This window comes from Aythya fuligula, chromosome 12 (genome assembly GCF_009819795.1).
Source record: "Aythya fuligula isolate bAytFul2 chromosome 12, bAytFul2.pri, whole genome shotgun sequence".
NCBI lineage: Eukaryota > Metazoa > Chordata > Aves > Anseriformes > Anatidae > Aythya > Aythya fuligula.
Window position 1 is genome coordinate 11,780,041 of NC_045570.1, and position 18,069 is coordinate 11,798,109.

The 18,069-nt window shown below is 37.6% G+C and overlaps 1 protein-coding gene across 1 annotated transcript; it reads right to left on the minus strand.

The window, feature by feature from the left end:
• Window positions 1-443: 443 nt before the first annotated feature.
• UBA2 (ubiquitin like modifier activating enzyme 2) lies at window positions 444-17,246 on the minus strand. Its single transcript, XM_032195511.1, has 17 exons — window positions 17,082-17,246; window positions 13,654-13,737; window positions 13,335-13,405; window positions 12,078-12,142; window positions 11,503-11,603; window positions 11,221-11,342; window positions 10,558-10,625; window positions 8,023-8,144; window positions 7,053-7,152; window positions 6,349-6,509; window positions 5,323-5,416; window positions 5,111-5,223; window positions 4,483-4,638; window positions 3,800-3,896; window positions 3,579-3,684; window positions 2,509-2,645; window positions 444-1,523 (listed from the first exon to the last, which is right to left on the minus strand). The coding sequence occupies exons 1-17, from the start codon at window positions 17,223-17,225 to the stop codon at window positions 1,345-1,347; spliced, it is 1,920 nt and encodes a 639-aa protein (XP_032051402.1). The 5' UTR covers window positions 17,226-17,246; the 3' UTR covers window positions 444-1,344.
• Between the last annotated feature and the right edge of the window lie 823 nt (window positions 17,247-18,069).

Consider the following 18,069-nt stretch of genomic DNA (forward strand, 5'->3'; position numbering starts at 1 on the left):
AGGTGCTGGTTTTGTTTTTTACATTTTCTTTCTATACAGTTAACATTGTTTAAAATTTGGCCAGTTTGCAAACTGCAACAGAATATATCTTGTCTGCTCAATTTCTCCACTCTGTAAGGCTATCACTGACTACTTAGTTAAAACAGAAGCGGTTCTGATTCATTAACATAAAGTTTAAACATAATTTCAGTGCAGTGACAGAAATGACAGATTAATGCATTCTAAGAATCAACACTGATAGTAGTGAGAGCTACCAAAGTAATTAAATGCAGTAGGCTTTGAGATACTTCTCCTAAACATTGCACTTTCGCTCTAGGCACAAAGTGTAACATACAACAGACTGGTGCTTTTCTCTTTCTGAAGGCATGAGGTGCTGAAAGCATGTGTGTGGTGGTACAAATGTTCCAACTGAAGAGGCCAATAATTGATTGTCCAAGAAAAAAAACATTCACAAAAGTTTTATTAAAAAAATTCCCCTTTCACCTCAAACAAGTGAAGCTTAAGTTCTGTACTACTAGGTTATGTTTAGAAAAATGAAAATAGTACAGTAATTTTGAAGGCTATACATTGTAAAATCCCATAAATCAGCATAAACTCGGACTGTGCAAGCAAATATAGCAAGTATTTCAGATGTCATTTATTTGGTCCATCAGATGTACAGTATAGTAGTAGTATCTGAGTTTACAAAAACATCAAATATAAATAACCTGAAACTGTAACAATACACAAAAAATTTGCTTCTTACATTGACATACCAGGCAGTACGAGCTGAAAAATTGGAGTAAATTAACAGTTTTACAGTAATGTACATAGTGCCAGTTGAAGTTTAAGAACACTGATAAAACATGGCACTAATTTGCTTTAGTGAATTTTCTCCTTGTTCAGGATGTGAAAGATGTTTAGGACTGGACTAAAAATACCTTTCTTCAAGCAAAAAATAAAAATTTAGTTACTTAAATCTGGGCATCAGATGATGACCCTCTACTAAAACGGAGTACGATTTTTGTCCTATTGAATTATACCTAAAAGGTATTTACACAACAATAACATGCTTTTTTCATGATGGTTTAAGCAAATACTTATCTGCAAGTATTTATAAACTATGTTTCTACTACATTTATTATATGGAATTCAATACAGAAAAACTTCTAAAAGAGTCTATTGAGATGACAGCTTTATCATCAAGAGAAACAGACAACAAATTATTCAAGCCAATGGTTTGATATTCCTTTGGAACGAAAGCCTTAGAATTAGTCTAGTTCTGGACATTTTTCACATCCCAAAATAATATGCTGTTACTGCATTACATTATCTCAATCATTTTGTCAAGGGGCATTTGCATGTTCAGTCTAACGCTATAATTTCATCTTGCTCCTCTGTCTGCTCCATACGCACTCTCTTTGTACTGATGCACTCTTTGTCTTCTAGTTTTCTCTTGCGGCTTTTATCCTCCATATCATCAACATTGCTTGAATGGCCTTCATCTTCAGAATCGATAATCAACAGATCATCTTGATCTGGAGCTGCAAAATACACATTTTTAATTCCAATGGGTACTGTTAGGTTTATCAACCCTCAAACCGAACTGCATACAAGGTACCTCTAAGACAACAAATAACATCTTGAAGCATTCTTTATCCATACTTTCTCATTTAATTACAAGAATATTTTCAGTTTCTCTCAAAACAGTCTAAAACAGGCTTTTCATGTGGTCATTCCCTCTTCATTAGAGGTATGGAAAATATTGCAGTAACTCAAAAGTATTCCCATATTTTTGGGGAATTCTTACATTAGCTAACGTTAGCAAATGAACATCATCCAAAAGCTTAAGACAGAATTACAGATATTTAACTTTATCTGTCACAACAATAAAACAGTAACATGTTTCCAGTACATCATCTTTCACTGCTTAAACATCCTGTATTTGAGTTAAGCTGTTTGGGGTATATTCAAAAGAACAGCCTATATTAAGAAAATGATGGTACTTCCTCCTGGGTAGCAAATAGCTACTTCATTCATCTTTTTTTCCATCTCTTGCTCAAAAGGCAAAAAATAATTATTTTGTAAGCAGATTAATAAAGGTGTCTTCTTAAAATAACAAAATAAAACATGATCAAAGATATCCATAAAGTGACTTCTAATCTGTAGGGAGAAAGCAACCAATCTGGTTGATTCTTTTCTGTCAAGCAATAGGGTGACCATCAGCTAGAATGGGTCTAACTTTTTAAAGTGACTATTTAAATCACTATGCAAATGGCGTATTTAAGCTGACCACCCTCCAGGAACCTGCAAGTTACATAATATAATTTCAAGGTGTATGTACCGAAAATCTTTGTAACAATCTTTGCATTTTTATTTATTTATTTTTTTTACCATTTACTATTATACCTATACACAGAGGCAACTTATTTCTTTCTTTTCATGTTAGTCATAGAAGTGAAGTATTTCAATTAAACCACCCTATTAAAATATTATTTTATTTTATTTAAATTGCTTATTGTGACTTACCTGTTGATGTTGAGGGTTGCGCTCCATCATCGCTACCATTGGTAATGTTCTTAGATGTTGGTTCTGAAGGTTTAGGGCCAACATTTTCAGGGGTGTCACCAACAACTTCAAATTCTACGTCTTTTTCTAGGTCTTCACTGCAGAAAAATCCATATGCTTTATAATCACAGAATCACAGAATTTCTAGGTTGGAAAAGACCTCAAGATCATCGAGTCCAACCTCTGACCTAACACTAACAGTTCCCACTAAACCATATCCCTAAGCTCTACATCTAAACGTCTTTTAAAGACTTCCAGGGATGGTGACTCCACCACTTCCCTGGGCAGCCTGTTAAACAACCAGGTGAAAATAAAAACATGTATTTTTTCACAAACAAAATATGTCATTCAAATTACTAGAGCACCCTGCAATTAGGAAAAAGTAAATATATATATATATATATATATATATATATATATATATATATATATAAATGCATTTTTTAAAAAAGGAAAAGGTGTTCAGCCCTCTATAATTTGTGCTTTGTCTATTCACAAACACTGTTCCACCCAGTGTCATGCCTTAAAATGCTTAGGGAAAAAAAATATTACCTAAGCTTACTTTTCTTCCCCAATTTCAGATTTCTATTCTCACTGTGATTGCAAGGTATTAATTTCCTGTATATGACATTGATATTACTTATCCAAAGTTAAATACATACACCAATTATTGACTTCTCTTTGCATTGCCATACTTGAACATAGGTAGTCCGGCAGATGATTTACTACTCCAGCAGGTTGTTTGTTTGTTTTTCAACAGCAGTTTCTCACTTGTTAGCTGCCCCACAAGTAAATCTAGCTTTGCACTGTACTTTGATGTTGCCTAATGACCAAATTATTCAGATGAACTCTTAGCAATTACTATTGTAATAAAATAACTATATCGATTCATTAAAAAATTCCTCTTTAACCACTATATATTAGCAACCTGATCTTTTAACTGTATTTTCTAATTTAAAATTCTTAATTGGAAATTCCTTATGGAATCTTGCTACATATATACACAAAAATATTTTTTTCAGAATCCTTACCTATGAAGCACATTGATTAACAGCGTATAATCCTGGAGGAAATCATCTGCTTGTAGTCGAGTGCCATTTCGAATTCCAAAGTCTGATAATTTCCTGTGGTTATTTGCTAGAAAAAAACAGTGAAATGAAATGCTGTGGTGAATAGAGATATTTATATAAAGATTTTCTTTCATGTTAAGAAATGAGTACTACTATCTAAAAAGCATTAATGTGCCACATACCTTCTGTTTCTCCTTCTTCCGAAGAGATAAGGATAGTTCCTTTTCCATCATCTATTTGTACATCTGGTGCTACCATAGCAAATTTTTCTTTCACTATCTGAAAGGATGAATACGATTACTTAGTCCATGTCTGACTTTATAATACTTATAAATAACCTTGAATTATGCTGATTTTCCTATCCTGGCCCATGTTCAGGCATCTGCTAAAGCCGATACTTTATTTTTTCATTCCCGTTTAAAAAAAAATCATCTTTTTGCTGTCTGAAATCTTAAGATTTAGTCACAAAAAGAATATCTATGACACCTCTACAGGTCCAGATGATAGTCTGAAACTTTTTTTTTAAATACTTTTCTCATAAAATGACAGAATTACAAATCAGTTGTTACTGTACCATAGCTACTGAACTATTCACCTCAAATACATTTTTTCCCTGTTAGTTAGGAATAGGCTTTAAAAAGACCAAAAAAATACAAAATACAAACATTCTTTCACATATACGAACACACATAAACAAGACGCATACTGGCTAATCCAGCTTTTCTTGTAGCTGAGAGAAATGCAAAGAGTAGAGCAAATATTAATAACTAACATTCAGTCAACATATATGGAACAAAAACCTAACTTCAATACTGTACAACATAAGTGCCAAAACAAAAGCTGTAGCTAAGATTTAAAGTTTTACCTTGTCCTGGAGTGTTAGCACAGTAACTTTGTGTACATTAAGTTTCACAGTCACTTCTGGCTTACTTGCACATACATAACAGTTAGGATTTGGTGGATCCAAAGCACAAGGAACCAATAGCTTCTTTTTGGGATTTGGCTGCTTGTTCAGGAAAATCTTGAAGATAGACAAGAATGAAACAAGTTATTCTGTAAGTAACAGCACTCATAAAACCTGTTTTCTTACGGATTTGTTCTCTTAGTCTCATAGGTTGTCCTGTTCTCTAATCCTCTTTGACATGCCTGGTGAACAGGAGAAAGTGAGTATTACAGCTAGTCTACAATGACACCTGTGCTGACTGACTACCTACTGCCAAACAGATCTGTAACATCAAACAGACATGTTTCAAGTGATGTCAGTCTGGTTCTCTCTCTCACCAAGCAGCCAATTTTCATGAAATCTGAAGGAACTTAATGATCCTTGAGACTTCTACTTTTCTTTCTATCGCAGCTGAAGGTTCCTAGCACATTCAGAATGTACTGAAGTAGCAACGAGTGATAGTCAAACTACACACTAGTAAAAGCAGGTTAAATATAACTTGAATAAATAACGAATAATAAGAAAGTAAAAGCATCATATTCCCACTTACCGTTCTACACTGATCTATTTTTCCTGATAAAATCTTCAGACCCTCCAGCACTATCAGACCAGCTATTACTGCATTAGTAGTAGCTATAGCTGGGATAATATTTCCTGCCATTGCTGCAAAATAATCAAGAGTATGCAGATTTTTAACAGCAAATGAAAACTAGAAATTGAGATTATTATTTTAAGAAAAACAATGTTATATTTTATTCTTACACTTAATATCAAATCTGCTCTTCATATTCATACTGAAAACATGCATCCTGAGGTTGGCAGCAGAAGTGACAAAATCCATTGCAGAAGGGTCATCCTGGCAAGAAGTTAACATAAAAAGTATTTAAAAATCAAATTACACATTGGGAAAAGTTAGAAATACACAGTACCAAAAATCACTACCTTAAAAACAGATATTTTTTAAAAGGTCCATACAATATTCCATTTCAAAGTTTATGTACTTCCTCTTTCAAACAGCATGTTTAGACAGAGCAGTAATACTTGAAACGTGCATTTTAAAATTTTATTTAGTATTTTAATTTAGTATATTATTAATTTAGTATATTATTATTAATATTTTGAACATACAAGGCATTTTAATGTCTAAATACAAAACCTTACAATGCTTTATGCTTAGTTTCAAAAACTTTTTTAAGAAACAGTGTTTTTTTGTTTGTTTGTTTTTAATAACTGTTGTAATATCATTTTACTATTTTGTCAACACCCTATATTTACACACTGCTTTTTCTTTATGCCAGGTGACAACTGACTACAGAAAGATCATGGTCTCTGGTACTAAGGGAGAATTGATTTGCTTCATTTTTCTCCAGCAAAACTTGTAATACACTCCACACTTACTCAAAGCTAGTAACTTCCAACTCAGCAGAACTCTAGCAACAAACAACTGTGTAAAAGCAAGTTTTAGAGGTAGCTAGAGCAAAGGAAAAACGAACTGGCATTCTTAAAATATTTTCGAAACGAAAGTATTGCAACTACTTCTGAATTTGTGTGCTTTTTAAAGTTGGTGAATAGTTATTTTACATCACAATACTTAATCCTGACACTCAATGGAATACGAAGCATGTAAAGTATGTATATGCTTACATATGGAGTTTACTTATGGAAAGTACTTTCAGAGATGTGTCAGCCATTTTTGTTCTAGTAGTACTATTCTGGAATTAAAGAGTCCAACATTCATTGTATGTATGTAGAATATAACTGTCTCCTTTGGTAATTTGGTAAACCAACCTTATCCCATATAAGCTCTGCTCCATCGCCTTTCTCAGCCAGGTGAAGTCTAAGGGTTTCGACGCTCTTTGAAAATAAGTGTGCATAGCTCTTGACATCGAGAACCTGCTGATCTTTCAAAACCGAGGAGGATTCATTTTGTTGGTCAGATACGTTTTTCTCTTCAAGAAAAGGAAAAAAAAATAGTAAGATAAGGAATATTTAGAAATTCCACTAAAGTTCTCCCAAAGAGCTAATTATTTGCTAATTCAGAAAAAATATTTATTTTCTAAATTAAGAACAGTGTTCTTAAACTACAGTTTCACCAAGATTAAAAAAAAAAAATCCACATTTTCTACTGTAACTAATAGCTATACTATGCCATATCAATAGATGTGCACAATTTATAGCAAATGTAAATTTTCACCAGAAGTCAACTTTTAGAGATAAATTCATCAGTGCATGAGAGATAAGGTCTTTGGTATTTAATTCTGTGAAACGCAAATTTTCTATGACTGATACCAAGTATCTGAAATAATTCCAAAACAGTTTTTAGAAAAAAAATATTTTCTATATTTTGAAAAACTACAAATCTCCAGGAGTCATAAAGAAGTAATATGTTAAATATCAGTAATCAACTGTGACAGGAAGAAAATGTATGTCACTGCGATGCCTTAAGAAACAGGTGTGACTTACAAATAGACACCATGAGGAGGAACAATTACCTTGATTTTGTACTTCAGCCCAGTCCAGAGGCACTGGAGGCTTTCTTTTCCTCCACAGCTTATCCATGGTCAACAAATATCTAATGTCATCTTTGAAAAGCTAAAAAACATTAAAAAAATAAAATGTAAGAGGGGAAAAAAAAGTATTTTATTTTTACACCTCCTTTGACACTGAAAAATCAGCATTAGATTTCAGTTTTTGCTTTTCTCCTTGATAATATTTTCAGCTGAACATATAAAATCATGTATTTCGTATTTTCAACTCCACACGAAAAAAAAAAAAAAAACACAAAACAACAGATTTGAAAAACTTATTATTCCCTGTTTTCTAACATTTACTGCAGAAATCAGACAGTTCTCATTAATTCAGGGATGGGGGGAGTAAAATTAAGGAACAGCAGTCCAAACAGTGGCTCCATGTGCCTACTGAAGCCATCTCTACAGCAATTCGTATATTCACCCCAAGATACTTTTACCTACATGGCAAAAAGGAAAATTATTACTACCTATCAACATGACATTTTACACTACTTTCCTCTAATTATCACTTTTAGCAACTATTATTATTTAGCAACTTTTTAGAAGGAAAACTCCTAAAACAGTTCGTATTCTGTTATACCAGTGTCTGATTATATACACAGCATGAATGATCGCTTTCTGGTCCTCAAACTGGTTCTGATTATGCTTACTAAAACTCCTACGGAATGCAACAGTTTACCTTCTCACATTAGAAGTAATTTGAATTATTTTTTTCCTCACATAATATGGACAAACTGCTGAAGTTGTCCATCCAGGCACAAATGGAATGCCATAAAACAACAAGACCAACACAACAGCAAAATTGGTGGAAGTCATAACATAGTTGCATGACTGATGGCTAGTATTAAGTGTTCAAACATTGGTTTTGACTTGACTTTAAACCACCTCATACACTTCAAATAAAGACATTTATTGGGGGTAGAAAAGATACCTTAGTAAAAAGCTTAACTGGATCGTATCCAGTTGATTTAGCCCACTCCTTAGTTGAAACACGTTTAATCTCACCATCTTCATTGGATGCTCGTGCTCTGGCTTCTGCTTCTGCTGGCTCCCCTATTAATGAAGTATTAACAAAATAAATTATTTCAAAAAAGAAAATAAAATCACATCCAAACATTACCCTTAGTCAATAACCAAAATTATTCAGGGTCTATAAAATGGCTTTACTGTTCCCAATAAGAGTTAGATTAGACGTAGTGCAACTGCTCCTGCTTGTTTCTACAACTACATTCCACAAGCCTAACTTATTGCCACTAAATTCCTTCATTGACAGAAAAAATGAACACTTGTTTACTCTTAATTTTCTCCACATTATTTTGTGATTTCATAAATCTCTAACCATCCTCTTTTAGCAGCCTCTGTTACTGGCTGAAGAGTCTTAATCTGGTTAGAGGTTCAAAACAGAATCAGCTTCCTACCTCTGGCCACCTCTATCCAGGAAAATTCCATCCATGCAGATACTATTCATTCTCTGTTTCTTTCCCAGTCACATCCAGCAATTGCTATTTTGATTACTAGTAAGTAGCAGTCTGATGTTTTCACACAACTATTAAAATCTTGACTGAATGAGAAAATCAACTCAGAGACCATAATTTTATATGTAAATTTGTGAATGTTTCCCCCTTCGCCAGTACAACGTTTCATATTAATCTGCACCAAAAACTACTTAGTATTTCATTGCCTAGTTGCTCTGTATTGTGAAGCATTCTGCTACTTTCAATGTTTAGCCATCATCTTTATTATTCTGAGTGAGTTTGCTTAATCGTGTAGGCTGAACAGTACTGGTTCTATCCCCAGTCTGAGAGACTCCTCTAATCAAGACTTATCTCTATCATTTATGTAGTTCATCTACTTCAGGATCTCATCCTTTTTTGCCCATGACATCTTAGTTCCTTTAGGTTCCTCATAAAAGGAACCTAATCTGCAGGTTCTTCCTGCAGATTCAAAATAGAGTAAACCAGAAACACTTGTCCACAGGTTTGCCAATGCCTCCCAAGCTTTGCCAGTTTGACCAGGGAGTGACGGTATCCTCCTGGCAGAAGGCCACAGCTTCTCTCAGCTTTGTACCCACCACAACTGATGCAGCTTCCCAGGCTAGGTTAACGGTTGGACTTGATGATCTTAGAGGTCTCTTCCAACCCAAATGATTCCATGCTTGTAATCAGCATTATAGCAACTGACAATTTGCTCACTACAGATACGAGGCCTCTCGCTAATACGCTCACGGCAGCTCAACCCTTCCTCTGATTGCCCTAATATCCTTCTTCAAGCAAGCAGCATTACGTCTGCTACCTTCAAGTACTCCAGCAGTTGTTGATTAAAGTGAGTTTATATTCCACTATCTTAAGAGTTAGCTATTCATTCAGGACTCGTGTAGGAACAACCTGTTAGGTAAATGCTATCCGATAAACAGAAAATCTGAAGTATCCGAGGCAGATCTGAGCTCCCTCTCCCAAGTCCACCACTCAAAAGGATCCAAAAGGAGAAGCTACAAAGATGTTTATTCACCTTTACAGTTACTACAGTTACTATCCATACAAAAAATAAAGAAGAACTACAAAAACATCACTCAAAATGGGCATAATTGCTATGTGGATAAATGTGGAAGTGTTTCAAGCTAGAAGAGTTCAAACATGATCCCTCTGTTTTCAATTTGGCAATCCCTCAGCTAGCAGTGGAAAATGCAGAGAAACTACAAATATCACTCAGTTTTCAGTCCTTGGTTCAGAAGGCAAGCCTCCCAGCTGCAGGGAAGGAATTACTCCATCAAATCCAAATATACTGAAAAAAATGCTGCTCTGTGAAGATCAATAATACTTAATTTTCACATCAGATTCACTTTTCACTTCTTTGTGCACATGGAGGAGACAGCTTGCTCCAGAGGGAACAGGAATCTCTGAATATATATAAGTGTATTAATCTAAATCATTTATCACACACCTGGATGTATTAGCTGTTCCTCATAGCTGCTCTACCCACACTCTGAAGAGAGCTAGTGCATGACAGTGACCTATCTTAGATTGTATTAAAAGGTTTTGACAACAGCTGAAGTAATCACTTCATTAAAGTTTTAGGCTGCCCACAAGGGCTATAGTTCTGACTGCTGAAAATTATTGAAACACCAGCATTCTGAGAGGCTTTTTTTTTGCACACTGGCCACACAAAGACCTCTGGTATACACAGTGCATTGAGTTAACTAAAAAAAAAAACCAAAAAAAAACAGCTTGAGCCTGCTTCAAACTTTTAATAAATGGTAGTATGAGGGAACTAAAGCATGCATGGTGTACAAAAGTATCTGTGCTGCAAACACAACCTAAATTCATGTTCTCCATGGGCACTGTAAGTGGAATCCTCCTAGAAGAAAGTGGGGTTGCAATGTAACTTTACAAAATGGACAGAAGCAAGTCAATCTGTGACATAAAACATTTTAGTAACAGGCTAAGTTACCAGTTTATATCACACTTACAGGCAGCTTCAGGATCAGCTCTGTCAGGAGAGACTTCTTGATCAGCATCCTCTTCTCCAAACAATTGGCTATATTATAATTAAGAACAACAATAAGACACTAGATTTTCATCATGTCTATTTAAAGACTCAGATATTTGCTATCTGACATATACCCACTTTAGAATTCTTGCTATCAGAATGCCACTTCATACATTGCTTTTTCAATTGTTGAAATTAGTCACATGCAGACTTACCACTGACAATGCAAAAAGTCCAATATAAAAATTAATATAGTAAAACAGATCTATTTGACTCATTCAACAGTTCATCTATTTCCACGATCCCTGCAACCTTTATCTCTGTTAATACAATTGTTACACTGAAAAATGTAACTTCTGTACAAAAGCAAAGGATAAAGCATCCTCAGGCTACACCTCTTTGATAAACTTTTCTGCCAAATTTTAAGTGAGATCAGAACAACAGCTGAGTACTAACTGACATGGTATCTTTATATATATATATATATAAAAAAAAAAAGCCAAAGAACTGGAGGTTTTCGCTATAATCCATGTTAATTTTCAAATGAAGTGTCTTTCTTATTTCTCAATCTGTAGGTTTAGAAACCTACAGAAAGAGAGTGAGTCACAGTAGCTATTAAAAAGTAATAAAAAAGACAACTTACTTAAACAAATACTTGGCCCACACAATGCAGTGGATAGGTTCCGATGGCGTATTTCGGATTGTGCAACCTGGAAAAGTCTTCTGAGTTGGTTTAGGATGACATTCATAACATTCTGTCACTCCCTGGGGAAAAGTGAAATATTTACTTGTCACGCTGCGAAGGCTACTGGTAGTATATGCTATTATCAGATGAACTGTAACTTTATCTCAGAACACCCAACACCCTGTTGTCTAAAATAGCCAATGATTTAAACTTAGTGACAAGAGTAACACAGAACCTAACCTTCTTAATAACTGTTACTTGTCCAAGGTAGCCTGCGGTGCCACTCTCTATCAGAGGAACATCAGCAGCCAGACACATCCTGTTCACGTGGTTGCGGGCAGCTGCAAAGAGGTTTTAAAGAAAAATTTGAATAATTAGAAAAAAGTCTGACTTTACCAAACACAAACTTGCCTCTTATGCACACAGTGACCCTGAATCTGCCTTATTTTGTTAAAGAGAGCACTATGCCTTTTTCACAAAGGCGATTTTCCAATTAAAACAAGATATATTGACACTATTAAATACAGCAAACAACTGAATAGTCATACATGTATACACAACACACATCAGTTCCCATAAAGCAGTGACATAGCAGCCAATGTTTACTTACAAAGCACCTGTAAAAGCACTTACTACACTTTCAAGCTTCTAGTTAAGAACAAAAATATTAGTCAAACTATAGCTGGCTTAAGAGGATGTTTGTTATTTAACTGGCATTGCTTAAGTACTTATAGTATAACACGTTAAAGTTCTGTTCCTATGAACAAGCAACAGTATTCTCATCTCCAATAAAAAAATCACAGTGAAAACTTCACCTCTGTTATCCAGAGCATTCATAACCAACGTAAACTGGCGGAAGAACTCTACGTTATAGTCAGGGCTACAGAAAAGAAAAACAATACGGCATATCAAAGTTGTTGGTTATTACACCACAACGGAAAATACACACATTGAAAAGGCTGTATAAATTACACATACTATAAATTTAGTGCTAGCCTTTAACTACCCCCTTTGTCTTCTGCCCATTTTAAAGATGCGTAAATGCATGAACTTCATGCCACTGGAAGGAAGCTTTTCCAATTATTATTACCATGACCAATGCAACAGGAAGACAATGGAAAAAGTGTTTACGCTGCTCTGACCTAATGAGTAAATTGGCTGAGCTCTGATCACTGACCTTAAAAACACCATCAGCTGAGGGTAAAATGCACATACCATAATTACCACAGCTCATCAGACCGTTGATAATTCATTACAGTTATACTTTACATATAATTGAATTATATCATAATTCAATTGGTTTTGATTGTGCCTCCATGCCCTTAGGAGCCAAGATGAGGGAGTTTAAAATCTTGACACTTTAGTACCCTGACACTGCATTTTTCTGACTTAAAAAAGGTAGTGGCAAAGACAACGGAGTAGCACGGAAATAGGATTAATGGTTTTACAGTTTCAGGAGAAAGATGCAATGAGCCAACGCTTCAGTGTCTAACAGCAATGTCAGAGCTGAAACCTTGATATTATAGACCATGCCTTTTTTTTTCTTATTTTTTCCTTAAAAATGGACAAATATGCATTTAAATGTGGGAAATATGGCTAATGAAAATCTACATGATCTCATATTTTATTGATTTGTTATGAAATACAAAGACTAGATTCTGATTGTTTAGGGCATGGTATCATATGGATGATATAAATATTACTCGGTTACCTATATAGACACAGAGGACTTTTTTCCTTTTTTTTTAAAATCATGGACTCAACATTCACATTTGTTTTAACCTAATTATTGCTCATGACATTAGGGCATCCTTACAATGTAGAAATGTATGTAGTAAACGTTGCTAATAATGTGCAAATTACACACAAGCAAACAACTACAGATAATCAGAGCTTAAGAAAATTCATACAAAATTCACACTCCTACTCAGGTGCATGGTAGCCTCTCATTTACAGCTATTTCGTCTTACTGCAGAAGCTTTGTAAAGTATCTTAAAGCACACCATTGCAGCATTTAAATAACAGCACTTGAAAATCAAAACATGTGATCAGAGCTTAAAAAATAAACATACTTCATGATGCTATCATGGTAAGCTATAATATTAGCTTCTGGAGAAAACTGTAACACGCTTTCCTTGGCAACCTAGAAATAAAAACAAAACAAAAACAACACATTATTTCTTCCATCTTTCTAAAGAGACTCAATACCTGTTGAGTATTGAGTAAATTGACTACCTTACTGATTTTAATACTTTTAAATGCATTATTATAGAGAGCCACGAGCAACCAACTAACACCTCTTAATAGCATAAACAAAACTGTACCGTTTCTAACAACGTCAATAATAATAATACTGAATAAGTAAGACTTGAGCTTTGGCTTTTTCCTCACCTGTGATTTCGATCTTCCAACATGTTTCTTTTGAAACAAAAACTGCCTGTTGAGATTGCTGACATCAATAGTATCCAAATCAATCTACAAACACAGAAAAGGCAGCCATTTCACTTTTACAGAAATAAAAGGAACAAAATTAATAATAGATTTTGAAGCAAATGTGATAGGATCTGTGAAGTTTATGCATTGGGTCCTTTTCAGACCTGCATACAGTTATTACATCTGCACTACAGCAATTGTAAAGGCACAGTGATCAATTATTCATTTTCAGGAATCCATTCATTTTAAATAATTATTAACAATGGAGTGATCTCAAAAATTAAGAGCTTTATGACAACAAACTTTCTTCAGAAAGAGTCCTTAGTATACCACACACAAAATTTTGAGATACATAGGCAGAATATTTAATAGAAAGTCAATAACTGACTCTCCTATTTACTGCTGGATGAAGACTGTAGTGAGAACTCATCAGGAGCACAGCGTACACACTCAAGAAATCCTGCAGGATTCGGTCAGGCCCCACACGGGACTAGTCACCCTGAACAGAGCTCTGCACCGTGCTTCCCCACGGTCCAGGAAAGGCTACCCAGCACACTAATTAGCACTTCTCCTTTACGCTTGAACATGGCTTTGAGCAACTGAAAGAGTAAACTGAGAGCTGCACTGTCATCTAATTCATACACTGCGGGGCAAACTTTTATACTTGGACACCAGGACCCACTGCTTAAGTGCATATTAAAAAATAATGAAGTTCACTTAAAAAAAAATAATCCAGTCGTGTAATCAAAATGTTTAAAAAACATACACAATTCATGAAGTACAACCTGAAAGTACGCCATGACCTTGATTCCCCTAAGAGCCATGTTTCTATTCATTAATACACTCACATGAACATCCTAACTGCAAATGTCTTTGCCCCCCACCACAAGAATCAAGATTTATTCATTTTTTTGTTGCCACTATTTTTCCTTTATATTCATGCTAGTCTTCTCATGCCCCTAACGTTTTTACATGGTGGGGGTGCGGGGAGACAATCCCTGAGCCTCATCAGCATTTCCCCCAGCTCCCCTGGCAATGCCAACACCCTCAGCACCGTGGCACCTACAGCTCTGTGGCATACAGAGAGCCAGAGCGTGCAGCAGGAGCACAACTTGCTGAGGGGCTTCTCATCAGCTTTCCATTTTAGGAACCAAACTCAAGTAATGAAAAAAGGTATGCACACACTTCTCATTGAGGACCCTTTGCATGCAAGATCCAAGTTCCAATATTAAGCTTCCTGCTGTCCTAAGGAAGTATTTTTAATTTAAGGATTAAAAATTAATGTACTAAGCTGCAATAGCCAAATAGTTTTATTTAAAAAACTACATAAAAGAACCTGTGAATACTGAGCAAACTCATTAATATAAATTCATAAAAAATACATACTCTTTCAGAAATGCATTATGAGGTACATGGTGCTTATTACCTATAGTACCCTCATAACCAACTGCTATGGTCTTGCATCTCCTAACTAAAACAATACATGTGTTTGCCTGAAAACACACTTCTACCACCTTTCCTTTCTTGTAAGGCACAGTCAGAACACTTGCACAGTCCAAAGCCATGAAGTTTGAGAACTTGAAGTGAAACTGATTAAGTGCATAATTCTGTTAAAACATCCACTCCCAGGAAAGCCTTAATTTAGCGCTTTAAGTGGAGATGATAACAAGTGACTTAAGCTAGAGCTGAAAACTGATCTTGAACAGTACTGCCAAGCCCAAAAAAGCAAAGGAAGTTCTTCTCCAAGATAATACTTGAGACCACCAGACCTCAACCAAAACTACAATTTAGCTAAGAATGATCAGAATCTGCCAGTTCTTGCATTAAAACAACTTTACACTTTTGTAACTCCCATTTCTGTACATTAGAAGGAAAATATCTCAGAGGTTCAGACATGCACAATTGCATTCTTAATTTAGACTTGGATTTTGACTAATTTAATTTTGTTCTTGATTCACGAGAAGAAAGACACTGTGTTTCAACAAAGCGTACTTAATAAAGTTACATGTTTCTGGTGTTCAAATTGTATTTGTTTTAGTTTTAATGTTTTGTTAAAAAAAAAAACTCTCAGTTTACTTACAAAAAAAAAAAAAAGCATTTTCACAGTTTTTGAGTTTATTGGTCTGTAAAAATCAAGAAAAACTCCCAGCAATATCACGAATGCTGACAAAAGCAATTTCTTCTACTGATATCAATTTTCCTCTTTGCACACAATTCTATTTTTGCTCTCACCTTGCCTTTTGCCCATCCACTCCATGTTATCAAAACGTTACTCTCTTGCATAGAACACTGCCAGTAATATTTTTAAATTAAGATGGCCCTGATCCAACATATACTTAAGTTAATGGAATCCAACCAAGTCAGACTTGAAAGACAATCCAAAAAAATCAAACTAAAATAAGGGAAACAATAAGCATGCCCCAATGAGATTTATGCTTAATGACTAACTGGAAAATCAGGAGATACTAAACTCTATTTCAACGGACTGCAGGAGCACACAAATGACACAGTAAGGTGGGTAAGGAGGAAAAAAACAACTGCAGAAATTGCAGGCTTCTGCTCTCCTTCACAGGTTTAGTTTACTCCTATGTTAAGATTTGATAGGCTCTCACTGGCAGATTCAAATCCAAGGGACAGTGAGGAATTACACTTTAGCACATCATACAAATGTTTAAAAAAACATTTCAGTGGAAAAGCCTGAATTATAGGAATAACAGTGCAAACCTGTAGCTGGACTCCTCTGCCTGCTGATAGTTTTAGAGAAAAGCTGTTTCTAATGAGCTCGGCTCAACAAGTCTAAATGCAGAAACAAACTTCTCACAACCTGCCACTGAAGCGGCTCCGGGCAAAGCACCGGAAAGTAAAAACGCATTGGACCAAACGGGCTTGTGCTCTCGCTCCGTTTGTCCTCCCCGACTTCTTAACGTGAAATCAGGCAGACGCTCCTCAGGGCCGCAGGGCAGCTCATCTCGCTGCCATCCCTCGGCTCTGCCCTTGCTACCCCCGCAACCACCACCGGGAAGCAAAAGCGAAAGCAGCAGCAGCCCGCGGGCAGCTCTCTCGGCGGCTCCCCGGGGCTGACAGCTTCAGGGCCGGCTCCCCGATACGCGCCCCCCCCCCCGCGGCCGGGCCGTTACCCCCGGCACCAGCAGGGGCCGCGCTGAGGAGCGCGGAGCCGGGCCCCGGCCCGGGGGCTGCCCGCGGGGGGCAGGGGGGCGCCCGCAGGCCGCGGCCCTTTGTGGCGGGCCCGGCCCCCGGCGGCGCTGCGGGGCCGCGGCAGTTCGAACGCCCGCCGAGGAGGCGGCGGGGCCCGCGCCCCCCCCCCCTCCCGCCCCTCTCGCCACACGGCGGCCCCGCGCCCCCCGCACCCCCACCCCGGGCCGCACCACGTCGATGTTGCCGAAGCCGGTGAGCACCAGGTCCTTGAGCAGCTCGCAGCCGATGCCCCCGGCGCCCACCACCAAGAGCCGCGCCTGGGCCACGGCCTCGGCCAGCTCGCGGCCCAGCGGGCCGGACACCGGCGCGGACATGGCGGCGGGGGAGCGGCGGTGACGGGCGGGCTCGGCGCGGCGCGGCGGGGCTCGGCGCGGCTCTCCTCAGCCGGGCCGCACTCCGCACAGCGAGCCCGGCGCGCACCAGAGCGCCGCCCGCCCGGCCCCGCAGCGCCCCCCGGCGGCGGGAGGGCCCCGGCCCGCCCACACGGGCGGCAGCGGGCGCCGCAGCTCGGGCGGGGCCGCGCGGGAGACGCGGGTTCGAGACCCGCTCCCGCCGCTCAGGGCAGCAAAGCTCGAGTGGGGGCAGCCCCCACAGCCTCCTGCCGCGGAGGGCAAAGCAGACGCCCGGCACCCACGGGGAGCTCAGGCACTCTCTCGAACTATAGCGTAACAGTTTCTAACCTAAGTTAACAACTCACCTCTGAACGTCAACGTGGTAAGCTACAAGTCATCTCTAGAAGTGCAGTTCTGCAAAAACATCTCATTATTTTAACTGCCTCCCCCTCTTACTTTCTTAAAACTTCGGTAGATTAATTTATGCTGTGGCATTCAGCCTGTACAAAAAGCTTTAAGGACACTTACTTAAATTACTCCTCCATTAAGTCAATTAAAATACTGCAATTTAGCTTAAACCAACAGGGAGTTCACAGAATTTAGACTGTTAACTAAAGCACAGTGTGATCAGCTTGCAAGCACTATGCTGCAGTAACACAGCAGGTGCTGTACCCTTCTGTACTCACAAGAACAGAACTGTTAACAAAAGCTTTCACTTTCTCCATCCCAAGTAACTGTCAGAGCTCTTCTAGCTCTGCAAATGTGACATCCTTCAATGGAAAAACATACAGAAAAGCTTCCTCATAGGACTGTAGTTACAGCAAGG